General features: G+C 42.2%; 1 protein-coding gene across 2 annotated transcripts; it reads left to right on the plus strand.

Moving 5' to 3' along the window:
• Positions 1 to 3,247: 3,247 nt before the first annotated feature.
• Positions 3,248 to 10,019, plus strand: BCL2L15 (BCL2 like 15). Of its 2 annotated transcripts, XM_055137678.1 has the most exons (5): positions 3,248 to 3,375; positions 4,990 to 5,092; positions 5,398 to 5,519; positions 8,806 to 9,024; positions 9,644 to 10,019. In XM_055137678.1, the coding sequence occupies exons 2-5, from the start codon at positions 5,044 to 5,046 to the stop codon at positions 9,659 to 9,661; spliced, it is 408 nt and encodes a 135-aa protein (XP_054993653.1). In that variant the 5' UTR covers positions 3,248 to 3,375; positions 4,990 to 5,043; the 3' UTR covers positions 9,662 to 10,019. The 2 variants fall into 2 exon arrangements, with proteins under 2 accessions (XP_054993653.1, XP_004616311.1); XM_004616254.2 differs by lacking the exon at positions 3,248 to 3,375 and having other exon boundaries at positions 4,503 to 5,092.
• Positions 10,020 to 20,485: the final 10,466 nt, after the last annotated feature.

Genomic DNA, 20,485 nt, shown 5'->3' on the forward strand with positions numbered 1-20,485 from the left:
CAGTGTCCTTCCTCACCGTTCTCCGAACACCTTCTGTTCTGGGAAGGCACGCTGTCCTGGTCCTTCCCTAGGCATGCCCTTTCACCTTGGGCCTCTTGGACTTTGATTTCTTGCCTAGGACATTTCCTCACCTGCCTGTCTTCTTTGTTTATTAAGTAACACCAAGGCTATCTCATTGCTCAGCTCAATCATGGGCTCTTTCTGGAAGTTTCCTGGGGCACAGCTTTCACAGAGGCTCTCAGTCAAGCAGAGCCTATGTCTCACAGTAACTGTCTAAGTTGTGTTTTTTTATCACTCCACCTCACTTTAAATTTTATTCATACCGAAGGGGAGATTGGAGAGATAGTACAGTGGGCAGGGTACTTGCCTTGCACATAGCTGGCCTGGGTTTGACCCCATATAGTCCCAGAGCACTGCCAGGTGTGGATCCCCAAAACAAAACAACAACAAATTTTTATTTATATTTGACTGCACTTTATATGTTTAGTTAAGGCAATGTATATGTGAAGGAAAAACAGATGTAATTAAAATGAGGATTAAAGTATATCTAACTAGATAGGCCAGATCAGGGAGAAGGAAATACCAATGAAGACCAGCTGGCCTAGGGAGTGATTTAGGTCCATAAAGCTGAGCCTTGGATTTAACTCTAAACGTTCTGATAAAGAAAAATAATTATATAGTTGTCATCAGAAAAGAATAAACCATGGGCCGGATCTATGGTACAGTGGTTAGGGCGTTTGCTTTGTACATGATTGATCCGGGTTGATCTCCAGCATCCCATATGGTCCCCCAACCACCACCAGGAGTATTCCTGAGTGCAGAGCCAGGAGTAGCCCCTGAGCATCACTGGGTGTTACCCAAAAAGAAAAAGGAATAGACTATCTGATTCTAATTTCTAGAAGGAATTTTTTACTTATGGTTTCACTTTGGTGGCATTATTAAATTATAAAGGGTTCCCTTGGTTTTCCAGGACTGTTTATTTTCTGTGTGTCCATGAAAACAGAGACTAAAGCTTGAACATAGAGCTTCTTAAGGCCTGTTGTTCAAAGACTTAAGATACATAATTCAGATATCATGCCACTTAATTTGAGGCCAGGGATGTGCTCAGTGATAGAATTCATGACTTGCAGTGGAGGATCTGGATTCAATCTTTGACATCACATTTTAAAAAAAAATGTGTGGGACCAAGAGATGTAGAGTGCTTGGCTTCACATGACAACCTGGTTCCATCTCTGGGCCCCAGCACTGCCAGGAGTGATCCATGAGTGCAGATCCCTGAGCTCTGCTGGGTGTGGCCCAAACAAAACAAAATGGATTGAGTAAATTGAGTTTTAAAACTAAAGACTGAGCGTAGACATAAGAGATACTAAGTATCATTCAGTAATTGGAAAAATAAGTGACCTAACTCTTAGAGTGTTTAGGAGATTAAATTCTGGGTCTGGGAGGTGAATCAGTGGTAGATCACATACCTTGCATGTATGAATCCTTGGATTCAATTTCCAGCAACATGCACTTTAAAAAAATTAAATTATACTTTCTTTTGTATAATGAGAAGAGAAGAGCATGACAGCATAAGAAACTTGCTTTTGGAAAGTGTAAAGTTAAAATGATTCAATAATTTCTTTTGGGGGGCCGGAACGATGGCACAGCGGGTAGGGTGTTTGCCTTGCACGCGGCCAACCCGGGTTCGATCCCTGGCATCCCATATGGTCCCCCAAGCACTGCCAGGAGTAATTCCTGAGTGCAAAACCAGGAGTAACCCCTGAGCATCACTGGGTGTGACCCAAAAAGCAAAAAAAAAAAAATTATTTTGGAACAAAATAATTTCTATTGTTGGGAGGCGGGGGGCCATGTCTGGCAATGCTTGGGGGAATGCTCCAGGTGCCATGGATCAAACCCAGCCTCTCACTTGCAGAGATTTCTTTCAGCCCTTTCAGCTATCTTTCTGACTCCAGAACTTTATTTCTCTTGATTCCAATCTTAGAAATTCACAAGCAAACTGACAAAAGCTTATGCAAACCCAAGGCTGATTACTTAACATTCCTTCTCCCAGGAGCTCTCTCTAGGCTCAGTAAGCTCTGGTTTAAAGCTGTGACAGGACTAACTAGGTGCTCATCCTGGAAATGCATAAGGATCACTGTACTGTCTTGTGTGTCTTGGTGAGTTGTAGGTGGCATGTGCAGTGACGGTAGTGTTTTTTTTTTTCTTTCTCTCCAGTGAAGTAAACCAGCTTTATTGGAGAAGGATAATAATTTTCTAAAGGGGAATGTGCAGAGAGAGAGAGAGAGAAAGCTAAAAGGAGAGGACATCCAGCCAGGGAGATGGCTCAGAGGACTGGACCCAGGCTTTGCATGCAGGAGGCCATGTTTGAATCCTGGCTGCCCAGTTCCCTGAGCAGCACTGGAGATCACCCCAAGCACTGACTCAGAGTAGCCCCAGAGTCCTGCTAGGTGTGGCTCCCAAATGAAACCAGAAATGTCCCCCCAACAAGGTGGAGTGTTACAATGTAAAGGTTGCACTCCCAGAGTAGTGGGTTGAGTGGCCCAGATGGAGTGCCAGTAGCGTGCAGAAGCCAGGGTTTGCAGAGCTCTTGAGCTTAAGTTTGTTGCCATGGACTAGCACAGGAGGAACTGTGGGGCCTGGGGGCAGTATATGGCTTGCAGATGGAACTCAAAATTCAATCAATCTAGTATTTTCCACAACAACACAAATATGTCAAGTGAATCATACATTTTTGTTTTGTTTTGGGGCCACACCAGGCAGTGCTCAGGGCTTATTCCTGGCTCTGCACTCGAGGATCTCTCCAGGTGCTGCTCTTGGAGACCATATTGGGGGGTCTCCCAAAAAGGCACAATGCCACCTATAACTCACCAAGACAGACACAAGACAGTACAATGATTCTCCTGCATTTCCAGTCATGTCACAGCTTTAAACCAGCGCTTACAGAGGCTATAGAGAGCTCCTGGGAGAATTTATTTAAATAACCTAAATAAACCAGGTTATTCCTATGCAAGGCTAGCACCATTCTCACTGTATTGTCATTCTGGCCCCTAGGTATAAAAGTATATGTTATAAGTGTATTTTTTGGAATCATTAAATGGGCAATGGTTCATTCTAGCAGAAAGGAGATTGGCTTAGAATTCTCTATGTGGGACCTTCTGCTATTAGAGACCTACAGTCAGCAGAATGTCCTGACCCCGGCACCAGGCTGTCTTCACTGGCGCACTCGGAGGGGGCAGGTTGAGTTTCCCTCCCAGCCCCAGGCAGAACCCCGGAAGCCAAAAACTTCTAGAACCCAACTGCCGCCATGCTCAAGGCCACCCTCCACATGCTCGGACGAGCCTTACTCAAGTGGGAACCAGCAGAAAAACGCAGGTATGCGGGCCCTGTGACTGAGACCTCTAAGCCCACCCGGATCAGGACTGGGCCTCCTCTCCCAGCTCCCCAGTTTTCCAGTAGCTTGGTAGTCACACCCACAAACTGCCCTCTGGCACCATGTAATCACATCAATGGCCAAGGTCCAGAGACTATAAACTAAAGCTCCCGGAAGAGAGTGATGCAGAATTTCCTGGAGTATAACAGAATGGGAAAGGAGTACGCTGCTGCAAATGCAGCTACTCAACCTCATACACTCTAGCCCACTTACGTACCAAAAGTAGCATACATTTGTTCGGTTTTAATATATTTGCTTGTATTCTCTTATATATGGGCTTAAATATCCTTCCCCATTTGTATTTTGGTCACTGTTTCTTTTGAGGTGCAGAAGCTTCTTAGTTTGAGATAGTCCCATTTATTTATCTCTGTTTTCACTTGCTTGGCCAGTCAGCCCTGAGATTTTAGCAGCCTCTCCTTACTCATCTTTCCCAATGATAGAGGCTCTTTCAGGGTCAGGGGAATGAGACCTATCGTTACTGTTTTTGGCATATTGAATATGCCACGGGTAGCTTGCCAGACTCTGCCCGTGTGGGCGGGATACTCTCGGTAGCTTGCTGGGCTCTCCGAGAGATGTATGTATATATATTTCTCTATGATTTGTTGCCTACTGTTTGAACTCCATCAAACATGGTGTGGTAATTATGGAAAATGGGTAGGAAGTGTCTTATAATGTTATAAGATGTTACTATTTCATGGAAACCTTCCTAAGCCCTAGGTTTACTTTTCCACTACACACTAAGATCACGTATTTTCCTCTCAATCAGCACCAGAAATAAGGTGATTAAATATTTACACTGTTATTCTTGAGGGCAGGAACTGTGTCTGTGGACTTTTTCTGTTATTTATACTGCTGCATATAATCTTATACATAGGTATTTAGTCACTAATCACTATATGATTATGGTAAATAAATGTCATCATCAGGAGTTCAATATCTCTCTTTAGAAAATGTCAAAACCTTCCTTTTTTAAAAAAATTACACCATACACAGAACCTAACAGAAAGCATTTTCTTTGTTTTGTTTATCGTTTTATTTGTGGGCCACCCCCAAGCAGTGTTGTGAGGAAGGGCTGCTCCTGGCTTGTTCTGTGCTTGAGGGTCCCTCCTGGGTACAGCGCATGGATAGAAACTAGACCTCCTACATGTAGAACATGCCCTTAGTTCGTTGAGCTATTTCTCCAACCCAGGAAATTTCTTAACAAAATTACCCAAGATATTCTTCCTCAATTCTATTCTAGACAGACGAACTATAAAAGTTATTCATTGACTTAGATACTGACTAGGGTGTGGTTCAGAGATAAGGAACTGAAAGTCTTCTACAAGTTTAGTGTGGGTGAACTCTTTCAGAGAAGTTCCACCTGTCATGTAGCTGTTTTTCAAGAAAGGGGTGGAAAACTTCGCTCAGGAACTATCTGTTCCATTAAGGCACATTACAGAAGGTGGACACCTCTGCTAGTCTACCAGTGTTTTTGGCTTCCTGTTGAGCTGAAAACAGATTGTTTTGTGCAAAAGCCAAGCCAAGCATTTGAAATGAAGAATCCCCCATCTTTTAAGGAACAAACAGAATGCATTGTGAACTTTCTGATTGAAGAATTCAGCGGGAGCAGAATGCAGTGTGCTGCTAATCGAATGTCTTTTGGAGATGAAACAGATTCAGGTAAATTTCCTGACCTGCGGTGGTGATTACAAGTCAATGAAAGAATCTGGGTATGTTTTCTAATTTCCACTCACATTTCAGAAGGGAAAGTAAGCTTTCAGCAATACAGCCCCTCCCCCCAAAAGAAACTTCGTGGAATGGTCTCTATGATGAAAAAATTTTCTAATGGGGTTGGCAGAACATTGGAGACATACTTGGGAAAGAATGATGCCAACATTGTCTCAAAGTCTAAAGAAATTTCTTCAATACCCAGACTACATCTTGTCCAGCGTTGTGACATGTACGATATATGTTCCCTGTCTTAGGAGGCGCTCACTCTTTTGATGTGGCCATCATTGCTGGTCGCCTTCGGGAACTGGGTGACAAGTTCAATGAGGATTTGGAAGCTCCTGCCCGAAGCATTGCAGAAAGCAGTCTAAGACAGGAGGTCACGTTTCTACTTACTTTATGCCCCCACACCCCCTCCCTATTTGCTGATTTCATTTTGTTTTCCTATTTCAGAGATACTTTTTCTTATTACTCCTCTATGATCACTAGAAATGTTAAGAGACTTAGGGGCTTATATTCATACAATGAAATACAGCAGGACTCCTCTCTAACTGCCAATTCCTTAGGTGTTAATCAAAACCCAAGTGGTATTGGATGGTAAGATTTTGGCATATGCTGTTCAACCTTCAGATTCTTTCAGTTTGAGTTTTAGCAGCACTATAATTAGTGATATAGGGCATACATATTGCTCTTGATTCGTTGTTTGTTTTTTTCTTGGTTTTGATTTGGGGGCTAGACTCGTCAGTCTTAGGGCTTACTCCTGGCTCTGTGCTCAGGGATTACTCTTAGAGGGGTGAGGAGAACCATATGAGATGCCACAGATTGAACCTGGGTCGGTCACATGTAAGACCAGCGTCCTACCCACTGTACTATTGCACTGCCCCTCTTTGTTGCTACTGTTGAACCAAAATGGAATTTTATTAAATAATTCAAAAAGTAAAAACAATTTTTCTAGGTCTTCTTTAATGCTTCATTTTAATAATATCTGGTTTTTGTAAATTATTTTCTATTTAACAATTTTCCAGTATAGAACACCAAATTCAATTTAAAAATCCAAACAGTCAGCGAGGTTTGAAACAGTTGTGGAACTATAGATATTTTAGTACCTATTCTTGATAAAGCAACTTATTATCTTATATGATTGCTTATGTGATACCAGTACTTACTTTTCTGGGAGTGGGCATCACTGTGTTTCCCCCCCCCCAATGTCAGTAATGAAAATATATACAGGAAGGAGGATGTGCCATTGCTGTCTCTGATGCAAAGAGGAATAAGTTCTTTTTTTTTAATTTAAAAATTTTTTTAATTGAATCACCATGAGAAAAGTTACAAGGCTTTCAGGTTTAAGTCTCAGTAATACTATGATCAAACACCCATCCCTTCACCAGTGCACATGTTCTATCACCAAGAACCCCAGTATACCCCCAATCCCACCCCACTCCCCGCCTGTGTGGCTGATGATTTTCACATTAATCTCTCTTTACTTTGATTACATTCAATATTTCAACAGAAAACTCGGCTATGATTATTTGGAATTTTCCCCCAACAATCAGATCTGCCGAAAAGGCATCATTTGATAATATGTTTTCCATTGCTGAGAATGAAGAGCATATGAGGTTTTGGATTTCTGGTATTTAGTAATTAAGTCCAGAGAAATTTCTGCCAGAATATTGCATCACTGCACTCGTACCTCTGTTTAGTGGGATATACAAGATGGCAGTTGCCACGCTGTGGGCGAAAGGAAAAGCCGAGAGAAAAACCTTTTCCTCCCGGGGCGGCATGGGGCTGTAGCTTAGTTCACAGTCTAGAGGCATTTCTGCAAGAAGCCGCTGGGTGTGTAAAGTAGTCATTTGGTCTCCGGGACCATGGTCGCTCAGAAATGGAGGGGCCATTCGTGTGTGGCCAAGAGGGATAACTTTTTTCAGCAGCTCACTAGTGCATATCTGGCTTTCATCAGAACGTTGATCATTGGATTTTTGGATTTTTATTGGACATAAATACCACAGAAAGTGTTCTAGATGTTGCTGATAAATAATGTACTCACAGCAAAAATCAGTGTATCACTATATGCCAGATAGTATTCTAAATGCTTTATATCCATGATCACATTTGATTTTTTAAAATTTTTTGGCTTTCTGGGTCACACCCAGCGATGAGGGGTTCCTTCTGGCTCTACACTCAGGAATTTCTCCTGAGAGTTGCTCAGGGGACCATATGGGATACTGGGGATGGAATCTGATCGGTCATATGCAAGGCAAACGCCCAACCCACATACTACCGCTCCGGCCCTCACATTTGATTCTTATACTTAAACTATACTCTATAGTGCAACCTCTCCTCAGCTACATATAACACTGATTTTTATTTTGTTTTGGGACCACACTGGACTGTGCTCAGGCCTTACTCTTCAGGTATCACTCCTGGTAGACTCAGGAGACTATATGGGGTGTTGATGATAGAACCTAGGTCAGCCATGTGCAAGGCAAGCACCTTACCCACTGTACTATCTCTTGGTCCCCTTCTACATATAACATTAAGAGCAAACACTTAGCCAGTTTTGTTCACTGCTATATTAATACAGCCTAGAACTGTGCCTGGTACAAAGTAAATCCTCAGTATTTACTGACTTAACATCCACATAAGTGGATAAGGAAACTGAGAAAGAGGGAACCAAAGTAATTTGATTACACAGTAAGGTTAGAATTTGAGCCTTATTCTAAACTCTTCCCTGACCACTTACCATTGTGAGCCCCTATAGTACATCACAACAGATTTTTTAATGGATCATTGTAATGTTTATTACTAGCAGTATTTCTATTTAAAAAAATTTTTAATTGAATCACAGTGACATACACAGTTACAAAGTTGTTCATATAATATTATTATATAATAGGATTTCAGTCATACAATATATAATTGGGTTTCAGTCATATAATATATAATTGGGTTTCAGTCATATAATATTCCAGCACCCATCCCTTCACCAGTCACAGCTGATCTTTCTTAGCCCCATTTTACAGTGGGTCTATTAGGGAAGTAATGTAATTACTTTACATTAAATATGTAAAACTATTTACATTTTACATTTACAGTTTGTAGCCCAAAGTTTTGGGGAAAGAAAGAGGAAGAGGAGAAGTGAATCTATCTTTTTAGCTTAGAGTGTCCCAGACTTTGGCTACTCAGGCAGTACCTTCACAAATTGACATTTTCCCCCTATCGTGTCCTTCATAGTTTTTTTCAATCATCTTATCTTTCTTTTATTTTGTTCATCCTAATCAATGGTGTCTGAGGTCACAGATTTGATGAGTACAAGTTTTTTTTTTTCTAATACCCATTATAATACCTAGAGAGTCATACAGGGTAGGCACTTGCCTTGTACACAGCTGATCCCCTGCTTCACTTTGAATCCCCAGCACCACCAGAATTGATTTCTGAGCTCAGAGCTAGCACTAGCCTAGGAGCACCACTACATGTGGCCCAATCCCCTTTTAAAAATGTTGCCAAAGATGATCTGAGATACAGCTGGTGATAGGTACATTTTCTGCTTTTGGGGAACGCTTGCTTTCTGGATTCCTGTCCTTAAGTCACAGTATCCTGTGTGATATTTTTTGTTTTATTTTGTTTTTTGCTGATACTCCACTGATATATCTGATGTCTCTCCCCAGGCAGGAACTAAATTCCAGGAAGTAGTGGAATCTCTCAGCAAGACCTGGTGTGCTCAGGATTCTAGCTTAGTTTATGAAAGAGTTTTCTTGGCAGTGTCAGTGAAACTTCTGGAATATGTGGTCCACAAAGCTCCTCAAATATCAAGGCAACTGGCTACCTCCATGACAAATATGATCATTCATGGCCTCCAGGAGTACATCCAGGGCCAGGGAGGTTGGGTAAGTGTGCAGGGGCCCCTGACTTTGTTCATCATTTGCCTTATTTTGAGATTCATACTTGGGTCTCCTAATCATGACTCCTTTTGTAGGCTAGAAACCTAGCAGGAAAACAGTCCCCCAGACTCTGTTGAAAATGCTGGAATTTCTTGCCACGGATGAAGGGAACAGTCAGAAGTTTAGGCTATAGATTGATTGGAACCCAGAGTCAGGCCACCTAAAATGTTGATTGCCAGTTTTGTAAAACTAATTTATACCTCCAACGTATATACCTCCAACATATATTAGCCATGGAGTTCTAATCTCATCGTGGCTTCATTCTGTTTGCCTGGTAAAATTCTGGGTCTTTCTTCCCTAATGTCTTTAGTTATGTGTTGAGGAAGGTCAGAACCATTCTACTATTATGCACAGGGATAAAAAGTGTCATCTACTGTAATGATAATGACAAATGACCCCTCATTTGAAGCCCATGCCTTAATACTAAACTGCACTCCAGGGGCGGGGCAGTGGGTGTCTTAGCAGAGCTGCACTCCCTGGAGGGATCTGCAGATTGGCCCTGGTTTCTTTAGAGAGCTCATGAAGTGCATCCCATTGATTGTAGGATATTCACTGTCCTTTCTAGGAAAATCTGGAGAGCTGAAGAAGAGGTCATGCTGATTCCCAGCTAAGCATTGCTTCCTCGTGGATCAGGAATTGATTTCTAGCGACCAAAATGATGCCCAATGATGATCTCACTCAACTGCAGTGTACAGAGAAATCAACCATTGGTTTTGGATTGCAAAACTCAGATTAATGAGCCCCCGGTGCTGAGTCAGGGAGGGCATGGGAGACTATGATGCTGCAGTCTTGGACACTCTGGTGCTGGTCACAGTGCAGCAACCCTGTACATTGAGCATTTTACACGTGGTACAGGATTCCCAATGTACAATCCAGAAGCAAAACCGAAACAAATGTGTAAAGAGACATAAATAAAATGGCAACCCAGTCAGAAAAACACATTCTTTGAGACAGCACTGAACTTAATGGGGTCAGTTTCTTTGTCTGTCCTTCCTTCTCTGTCTGTCTCTGTCTTTGTCTCTCTCCTTTCTTTCTTCCATTTTCCTTACCTTTCTCTCCCATTTCTTCTTCCCTCCCACCCTTCCATCCTCATACCCGGCAGTGCTCAGAACTTACTCCTAGCACTTCGCTGAAGGATCACTTCTGGCAGGCTCAGGGGACTGTATGGACTGCCAGGGATTGAACCCTCGTCAACCATGTGCAAGAAAATTGTCTTTTCTGTTGTACTGTTTCTCCAGCTGTTAATGTATTCTTAATAAATTTATTTGAGTAGCCCCCAGAGATCTACAGCAATTTTATACTTTATATGTGAGTTTGAATGAGGTTTTGTGGAGGGAGTTACAAAGCAATGACTTGTTAGTAGTGAAATTCCAGGTAGTAGGACAGGTCTTTGCTGGAGCTGTTTTGAAGGAAAGGAAATGCAGTCGGCTATTCCCTCAGCCTTAGAGATCTCCATCCAATGTGCAGGCTTAAGAATTTTAGAGATTTTAAGTTGGAAAGACTTGTTATTTTTATTTATTTATTTATTTACTTTTTGGGTCACACACAGGGGTCACTCCTGTCTCTGCCCTCAGGAATTACCCCTAGCGGTGCTCAGGGGACCATATGGGATGTTGGGAATCGAGCCTGGATCGGCCGCGTGCAAGGCAAACGCCCTACCCGCTATGCTATCGCTCCAGCCCCAAGACTTGTTATTTTAATCATACCTAAAGCAGGATTATTGTATGCATTGTTAAGGTTGGAGGCAAAAATAGAAATTAGCCTGTGTTCAGTTGCCCTTCACAGAAAAGGTCAAAGAACAACAAACCAGTTCCTGTGCTTTTAGGATCCCAGGATGCAGGAAGTCCTGACCCACAATTAGAACAGTGCGGGCTCCCTCAGCTGCAGACAGTGTGTTTAAAAGTGTGGTTCACCTGTCCTTTGTGAATATCTAAATTGCTGATTTCCAGGCCATATCCATAGAGTTTTGATTCTGTAGAGGTTTACTTTCAACTTAAACTACTGTTAAAACCTGTTCCATGGGGAGCCTAGTTTTGAGAACTTTCACCTTAGAGCAGAGTTGCAAATGACTGCCCAGAGGCCAGATCCAGCCTTCTGTGCTTTAGTAAATAAAGTTTTATTGGAATGCAGCTACACTCACTTGTTGGCATATCATCTGTGGCTGTTTTTGTAACAGCAGAATTGAGTGGTGAGGGCAGAGACCAGAGACCATATGGCTCAAAATATCTATTTGAACTATTGGGCCTCTGAGACTCAAAATAGCTATTTAATCCTTTGAAGAAAAATTTATAGGCTCCCTGCTCTAAACTAAGTGAACATTTCTCCTTAAGAATTTAAATTCTGCTGCAGTCTGGCTTATTTCCTGAAAAACACTGTTGTAGATGCTGTTTTCACTACAGAATTTAGTTTAAGAATGTTTGTGAGCTTTTGGCATAGTCCAGTCTTCCCTACCTGTGGCGCAGTCAGAACTGTCTCCTGAGGAACCGAAAGACAAATCATTAGAAGCTAAGCATGTGGGGTTTATGTCTGTGTATCTCAAAACAGTCAGTAATAACCTCATAGACTAGGAAGCAATCATCAAGAAACTCTTTCAAACATAAGTATGTTTCAAACATAAAGATAGTTTACCTGAATGTTGAGAAGAAAGGCAATGCTATGCTTATTCTTAAAGAGCAACATCAAAGGCTTTGATTAAAATAAAGTTTTTTGTTTTGGGGCCACGTGTGGCTCGACTCAGGGCTGACTCCTGGCGGGCTCCAGCAGGCAATATGAGGCGCAGAGGATCCAGCCTGCGTCGGCAGCCCTGCCCATTCAAGCACCTTCCTTACTTGCGGTACTATCTTTCTGGCCCCAGAATTTAGAAAATTTAATCACAATTTCACCCTACCTTCAGCCTTCCAACTATCTAGTTCACCTAAATACACAGAAATAAAGATGTAGCTAATATATTTTGACATTTTAAGCAATGTCATTTACTTTATTCTTGAATAAATCACAATAGGTTAGTAATCCAGAAATAACATTCCATGTTTTCTTTGGCACAGGTTTTTTCCCTCCACCACTATATGACACTTGTATTTCTTTCCCTTTTTTTTTTTGTACAGCACTTTTAGTTTTTATATTCCACAGTGTTAAAAGGCTCGTGAAACATAAAAAAATTTATAAACACAATTGAATACACACAGTTTACTAGGGATCACAGACTTGGTTATGGTGCCGACACTTCATTACGGTATGCTAGAGATCACAATTATTATTGATGTCGAGATCAGGAAAATAGTCATCACGAACTAGGTCTTTTTGTGTCATATTTTCCCACACTGCCTCTCCTACAACAGTATGAGAGCCCCTTTAAGACCAAACCATTAAAAACCCCAACCCCCTGTTTTCAAGTTCATAAAGTTCTCACCCGACTTTCTTCTCTCCAGTAACTCTGCCTTTCCAAGCCAATATGTGGCTTTACCTTTCACCTTGAAGTGGGTGGATCCAAATCTGAGCTATTTCCCTTCTTGGCAAGTCTATTTTGTTTGTTTGCCCAGCAGAGCCTGGCAAGCTCCCCGTGGTGTATTCGATATGCCAACAACAGTACCAACAAGTCTCACAATGAAGACATTACTGGTCAAATCGATACTCAAGCAAATCATTACTCAAGCAAATCGATGAACAATGGAACAACAGCGCTACAGTGCTACAGTGCTACTTCCATATACCTTTATTATTCCCACCCTTTTCCCCGGCTTCAGTCCAGCCACTTGAGAACCTGTCATTTTTTTCCTTTTCTCTTCCCCTGTCCTACTTACTGAGTTTCTCCCAACATAGTTCTTCCTCTTTTTGCCTTTTTTATCATGATTTTTCCCTATAAGAGTCATTACCACCTGCCTGGACTCTTGGGGAAGTTTCCTAGCTGTGTTCAATGTTCCCGTTCCATTCTGTCTTCTACATTGCCACCACATTAGCCTGGTGAGTTGTCTGCTTATTTTTTTGATTAACTTTTTATTTTTGATTGGACAATACCCACTTGTACTCAGACCTTACTTCTGGTCTGCACTCAGGAATTACTCCTGGCAGTACTTGGGGAACTATATGGGATGCCACGGATCAAACCTGGATTGGTTGTGTGCAGGACAAGGGCCCTCCCCACTGTGCTCTCTCTCTAGCCGCAGTTTTGATTAACTTTTAGATATGGCATGTATGGTATTTTTTGAGAATTTACGTAACAATTAAGATCATGAAAATCTTTTTAAACTATGTACTAGAAGGGAGTTTTGTTTTTGTTTCTTAGATTCTGGGCCAGTCAGCAGTGCTTAGTGCACCATATGACACAGAGGCCCAAACCTGGCATCCCACATTATCTCATTAAGCTATCTCCCCAGCTCCTGAAAAATTATTAGAAGTTTTTTTTAAATCCCCGAAGAATTGCTTTGGTTGCCATTCACTTAAAACCTTTTGGTGGAACTATTGAAGGTGATTAGATATGCTTGTTATCTTGACTGTTTCATGGGTGATGGTTTCAATGGTGTATCCAAGTAGCCAAATTTAAACCACACACTTTGAAATGCATAGTTTACTATAGGTCAACACTATTTTAACAAAAGATTTTTCTAAAATACAAAAACAAACCTTCAGTGTTTTTTCCATTGCCCATGAAATAAAGTCTGACTTTCCCGCCTAGAATTCAAATCTGGAGGCCCCCCCCTCTCCCGCCCCCTCCAAGTCTGTTCTCAACTGGTCTTTCCAACCTCCATGAAGACTCTCTTATCCTTCACAAATGTTCCAGTCACAATGAGCTCCAATCATGACTCACAAAACTCTCTTCCTCCTACCTTCTCTGTGTCATACTGTTTTCTGGTAGGTTCTGGAGACTTCTTCGAAAACCCAACTTAAATACCATTACCTACGTGACGGCTATTCACATAACTCATATGATCTTTGTCTTCTCAAAATTATTTATGGCCTTAGATCATAAATGGCCATAAATCTTTTCCACTCTAAGAAATGATCCTTGAATGAAGTCGCTTTGTTGTTTACTGTCTTAGCCCTCCTCCCTGTTCTCTGACCTGTATGTGGATTTCAGAAACATTTATTAAATGAGTAGCTAATGAGTCAATATTGAATGAACAATCAAATGAAAGATGAACCTTTAGACTTGTTATGTTTTTTTGGAGGGGGCCACACCCAGCAGTGTTCAGGCTTATTCCTGGCTCTGCACTCAGTAATCACTCCTGGTGGGACTTGAGGACCAAATGGGTGCTGGGATTCAACCTGGGTAGGCCACATGCAAGGAAAGAGCCCAACACACTGTACTATTGCTCAGGCCAGAAGCTAGTTTTGAAACAGAATGCCAAGTTTTATCAGGATTCTTCCTTCCTTTTGCATTTCCTTTCTTTTTCTCTTCTTCCCTCCCTCCCTCCCTCCCTCCCTCCCTCCCTCCCTCCCTCCCTCCCTCCCTCCCTCCCTCCCTCCCTCCCTCCCTCCCTCCCTTCCTTCCTTCCTTCCTTCCTTCCTTCCTTCCTTCCTTCCTTCCTTCCTTCCTTCCTTCCTTCCTTCCTTCCTCTCTCCCTGTCCCTCTTTCTTTCTCTCTTTCTCAATTTCACTGAAAGCTATCAGTGGACCTTTGCTTCTTGATGATTTGGTTTCTGTGGAACAGGCAGAGTGTGGGTCCTTGGGTGGAATGTGGGAAGCTGGCTAGGAAGTTCACAGCAGGTGGACTAAGAGTTGCTAGATTGGTTTCTGCAGGTTAGAAAATGAGTATAGAGTTGCATGCCATTGGTGATATGAAAATACAAGTGAAACACTTCTTGGGTGTGCTTTATCATCATCATCATTACTACTACTGCCACTATTAGTATTAGTTTGGGGGCCACACCAGGTTGTGTTTGGGGCTTACTTCTGGCTCTGTGCTCAGGGATCCTGGTAGGCTCAGGAGACCATATGAGGTACCAGGATCGAACCCTGGTTGGCCACATGCAAAGCAAACACCCACCTGCTGTGCTTTGACCCCCCACAAGCCTCTTCCTTTTGTGCCTATTTGTAAAGGGAGAACACAACAGGTGTCTTCAGAGATAGAGGCCTTTACCACCTTCCTGGCTGCACTCTATGGCTGAGCAGGGCTGTGTTCTTTGCAGGATAGGGCCTGCTGCTATGGTGTGGTGCTGAGGCAGTGCTCTGCCAGGTTCCTGGACTCCCCAGAGGAAAGGCCCATTTGTTCTTGGCCAAATTTGTATGCCTGGCAGGAGGCTGGCATGGACTCGGGAGGAGAGAGCTGGAGGAGCTGATGCAGTGAGAGACCAAGTTAGAATGGCTTTCCACTGAAACCTGACCATGTGTGATGGTCCTCCATGGACTTATTTCAGGTCTCGTCAAGAGCAGATGAAGGGCATTTTATGTTTTCCTCTGAATAAACTTTTATTTCTTCTTTTGCAGTGCTAGGGCTCAAACACAGGGTTTCACCCAGTCATGGAAATGCTTCACTACTGAGGTACACAACCTTGGCCTTGTTTGGAATCAATGTTGACATAAACTTATGTGATACAAGGAATATGCACAGGAATTCACATCTCTATGGGCTGAGAGAAAGTGTATGGGTTAAGAAGCCTTGCCTGTGACTGACCCCAGTCTGATCCCTGGCACTGCCTATGGTCCCAAAGTACTGCCAAGAGTAATATCCAGGCACAGATGTGAGAATAACCCTTGAGTGCTGCCAGGGGTGGCCCAAAAGTAACAATTTAAAAAGTGTGCATCCCTTGCTGAGTGTTATAACTGAAAAAGTTATGTGAGTGCTAGAGCTTGGAAGTGACTCACTGGTGCACATTACAACCAGAACACAGCTGCCACAATTAAAGAGTTGGTTCCCAGGCTGGAGAGAGAGTGTAGTGGGCAGGATGTTTGTCTTGCCTGCGGCTGACCAGGGTTTGATTCCTCAGGTTCCCATTTGGTCTTCCAAGTCTTCCAGTAGTAATTCCTGAGTGTAGGGCCAGGAGTAACCCCTGAGCATCTCTATGTGTGGCACAAAAGCAAAACAAAACAAAACAAAAAATGGTCCCCTGGTAAGAGCATACACAGGAGCACAGCCAAAAGTACAATGCACAGGGGAAGCCACCAGTGTTGAAACATTCTGTGACTGAAACCCAATCATGAACAATTTTGTAACTGTGTATATCACTGTGATTCAATGAAAAAAAAATGAAGGGGTATAGTGCTCAGGGAGGACCTGGGAAGAGTGTGTGCAAACCCAGAACCTTGCCGTACGGCTCTGGCGAGCACTACTAGCAAATGGAAAGTGCCAGCCCAGTAGCCAGGCCTGGGTGTGACTCTCAGGCCTCACAGCATCAGTGATGGGGGCTGGGGAAGAGGGCGGGAGTGATAAATGCCTCCAAAATCAGTGAAATAAAGGGATTCAGCCTAAGAGAAACTCAGGGTGAAAGGCAGGAAAAAGTAACTGAAGTCTATTTTTATCTGTGTGATATTTAGGGGCAAAGGTGAGAAACAGCAGAAGGAGTGGCGGTAGAATGAAGAGAGTCTGTGGTCAGACAAGTTGGGTGGGTGCAGGAGAGGGGGGATGTCGCTGGAACTGGACTTGCTGCTGTGGACAATGTTAAGCATTGTGGCTCCTAAATACTAAGAGCTTTTGCAAAATTTCGTCCAGCCACGCTTACCTGGAGAGAGCAGAATGGAAGTCACAGAGTTAGGAGAAAACCAAAGAAAAACCAGCTTACTGAAAACGGGAATGGTGACAAACTGGGAATGGAAAACACAGATTTAAGTGAATAGACACGGAGGAGAAAGAAGCTCCTAGGGATCAAAGGGATGTGTACAAGGACTGAGTGCCACATGGACAGCACACTCACACTCATCAGTGACTCTGGGCTGGAGGGGAAAACACTAATGTGTAGAGTGGTGACTGCCCTTCCAGGCGTAGAGCATGCTCCCCTGGAGAGAAAGAGGAAGGCACTGAAAGACCCAAACATTTTTTCTTCTGATTTGATTTTTCTTGTCCTAATAACCTTCTTGGACTTTCTTTTAGCTTAGTTATTTGCATTTATTTTGGTTCTTTTCTATTTGTCAACCCATTCCCCAAATCCTCAGTGCTGTGTCCCAAAAATGGCACACTCCCCTCTTGCTACAGCCAGTGATGGGGTGAGCAGCTGTCACCATCCTTCCGAACAAACACCAGAGCCACAGGTGGCAGCAGAAAGAAGTTCCTTACTCTTCTTCAAGTGCTCATTCACAATTTCTCTTTCCGTTACATGCCCGTATTGGTACTGACAACAGATTGGTAAGTCTTTGACAGCATGGAATACCTGTGTTCACTTGGGGTTAATACCAGAGTGGTTTTAATGTCTCATCAAAATGTTTTAGTTCTTTTAGGTATTTGCCAGTTTCGGCTTCACATGACTTCCTTGTGTGCTGTGTGCAGCACTTGATCTTCCCACACGTTATAAATGAGTCAACAGATTCTTCATTAAAAAAGCACTCTCTTCCTATTACCCTCCATTTCTGAAGAAGGAAGTGTGAACATTTGAAGTAGTGGCTTAGATTTTCAAAAATAAAGCAGAAGTTTTTGTTTTTTCCTACCGTTTGCTTTTTCTGCTTGTTTGAGAGGTCTGCTCAGGAAATGGCCTTTTAACTAAGTGGGTTTTTGAGGTTTGGTTATTTCACAATGTTTTTATATCTTTGGTTTTAGAATAAAACAGACTCCCATAAATTGTAGCCTCCTTTGAGAACTATATCTGAAGTTCTGCTAAAATAATATTTTCAGATCTTTATATTTTAGCTAAAAGAATTCTGGATGACTTATGAGTGTGTTTATTTCTGGTTTCTTGTCTCCTCCCCATACCGCAAGGAGATAATGACAGTCAAAAAGAGATTGTTCTGAATTATGGGTCTGAGAAAAATAGATTCACATTCTATTTCATTAGGAATCTTTTTCTCCATTAATTAGTAAAATTCTGGCTTCAATGGAACTAAAGCTATTCTAAGGCACAGAGAGATGATAAGACTATATTTCTAATTGTCCAAATACAGAAAATCACTTGCCCTTTATGGTTTGCTATTCTGCAAATAAGGAAGTTATTCTGGAATGTTTTAATTTTTTAACCATTAGCTGAGCTTGAATCTTTCATTCTGAGATACCTTTTACCTTTAACCTGCTAACCATGGTTGTTTTGTTTGCTTGTTTGTTTTTCCATATTTTGACTTTTGCTTATTGTTGAATACATGCATCCATGATGTATAACTGGTCTCTAATTTAGGGGTGATTTGATCTATTTGTTGAAAAAATATTAATCAATTTTGTGGAGTTTTTGCTTTGTTTCATTTTGTTTTATGGGGCTAGGAATTAAACCCAGGGCCTCACATATGCAAGTACTCTGCACTGAGCCACATCCCTGGCCCTATAGTGCTGTGCTTTTTAAAATTAGTTTTTAAAAATTATTTAATTTTATTTATTTATTTTTAATCTAATTTATTATTTATTTGTTTAATTTTGCTTTTTGGGTCACACCTAGTGATGCTTAGGGGTTACTCCTGGCTCTGCACTTAGAAATTACCCCAAGCCGTGCATGGGGGACCATATGGGATGCTAGGGATTGAACCTGGGTCAGCCACGTGCAAATGCCCTACCCAGTGTACTATCGCTCCGGCCCCTATTTTGTTTTATTTTTAATAATAAAGGAAGATTATAAAATGAAAATTTTAATTTAAAAATAAAAATTTTTTCAAGTAACCTTAATAACAGTGCTTACAAAGATTCTCTTCACTTAAACATATGCATGCATTCATGGCTACCTGGTTCTAGTTACTGTAAACTTGAGATTTTGTGTGGTTTTAAAATTTTGGTTTTGTTTTTGGCCACACCCAGGGCTACTTCTGATCCAGTGCTAGGGGGTCACTCTGGCAATGTAGGGATGGGTTGTGATGCTGAGACTTGAAACCCACCTTCTGCAAGCAAAGTAGGAGTTCCAGATTTTTTTTTTACCTATTTCTATAACCCTTACACATTTGTTTAAAAAGAAAAACTAGTCAAACTAAGGGTCCTGAGTGTTAGTACAGTGGGTAGAGTGCTTGTCTTGCACATAGCCAACCCAGGTTTGATCCCTGGCACTACATCTGGTCCCGTGAGCATAGAAGGAATGATTTCTGAGTACAGTCAGGAGTAAGCTCTGAGCACTGCTGGGTGTGGCTGAAAAAACAAACAAACAAACAAACAAACAATAGTAGCCACGTTAAATATTGCATTATTTAAAATAGCAAGAAGAGTTCTTTACACTGAATGAGAATAATTTTAGCAATACCGTCAAATTCTCAACGTATACTGTTGAAGAATTATGGTGTACTTATATTGACAATGTGGGACTGAAACTTCTCATGCACTCCACATTGCCTAGATCCAGGTACCTTAATTACTGTTCCTTTTGTCTTCTAGGGGTCGAGAACTTGGATGCAGGAGGTCTGCCCCACAGCTTGGAAACTGGCCTCACATATTTGGGGAAAAGGCAGCTGAGATAGAGAAGGGAATGCCAAGTAGAAGATATTGGGAGGACCCAATCGGGTTGAAAGATGTGTGCTGAAAGTAGACTACAGACCGAACATGATGGCCACTTAATACCTCTATTGCAAACTGCAACACCCAAAATGAGAGAGAACAAAAGGGAATGCCTTGCTGCAGAGGCAGGGTAGGGTGGTGGGGAATGGGGTGGGAGTGGTGGGAAGGATACTGGGAACATTGGTGGAGGAGAATGGGCACTGGTGGAGGGATGGGTAAACAATCACTGTATGACTGAAATGCAAACACGAAAGTTCATAAGTTTGTAACTGTACTTCATGGTAATTCACTAATAAAAAATAAAAAAAAAGAATTTGGATGCAGCCTAACAGTATTCGGAATCATGACAATGCTAGGGGGGGGGGGACATATTTCTGGGCCTTAGTGGCTTCTGAAGTTCATTTGGGACCAGAGGAAACAAGTGTCAACAGGCCTTGCGCCTGCTGAGTGAGAAGAGGCAGAATTTACTCACTGGTTCTATAATTCTGTCTTATCTCTTGGAAGCAAGAAAAAATGGTGAAATTTTCTCAAGAGCGATGAGGTGGAACATTTCAGCGCTTAGAAGACCACAAGCTATATTCTGGTTAGCCTTTTGTTTGCTAAGAACTTGAGTTGTAACTGGTTGCTTGGCTGAGAAGGAAGGCGCTAGGGCCCAGGAGAGAGGTGATAGCTTCGTTGTGTGACCACAGAGGCTGGTTACATACTAATTTCCTATAGGGCTTGTGATGAAGTCAGTAAACCACAGCCTTCGTTGCTGCTCCGGCTTGCAGTGGGGACTTGACTTCTCCGTGGTGTCTTGGCCATGACACACAGTTGATATGCTTCCCTGTAGCCCACTGGGAACAGTCTCTCTTGTCCTGCAGC

Source organism: Sorex araneus, chromosome 5, assembly GCF_027595985.1.
Source record: "Sorex araneus isolate mSorAra2 chromosome 5, mSorAra2.pri, whole genome shotgun sequence".
Classification (NCBI taxonomy): Eukaryota; Metazoa; Chordata; class Mammalia; order Eulipotyphla; family Soricidae; genus Sorex; species Sorex araneus.

Excerpts from the sequence above, each read along its gene's own strand:
- BCL2L15 (XM_004616254.2), top strand. The coding sequence starts at position 4,966 with ATGAAGAATCCCCCATCTTTTAAGGAACAAACAGAATGCATTGTGAAC. Across the intron at positions 5,093-5,397 it reads TGGAGATGAAACAGATTCAG|GAGGCGCTCACTCTTTTGAT; the intron begins GTAAATTTCCTG and ends TCCCTGTCTTAG. Across the intron at positions 5,520-8,805 it reads AAAGCAGTCTAAGACAGGAG|GCAGGAACTAAATTCCAGGA; the intron begins GTCACGTTTCTA and ends GTCTCTCCCCAG.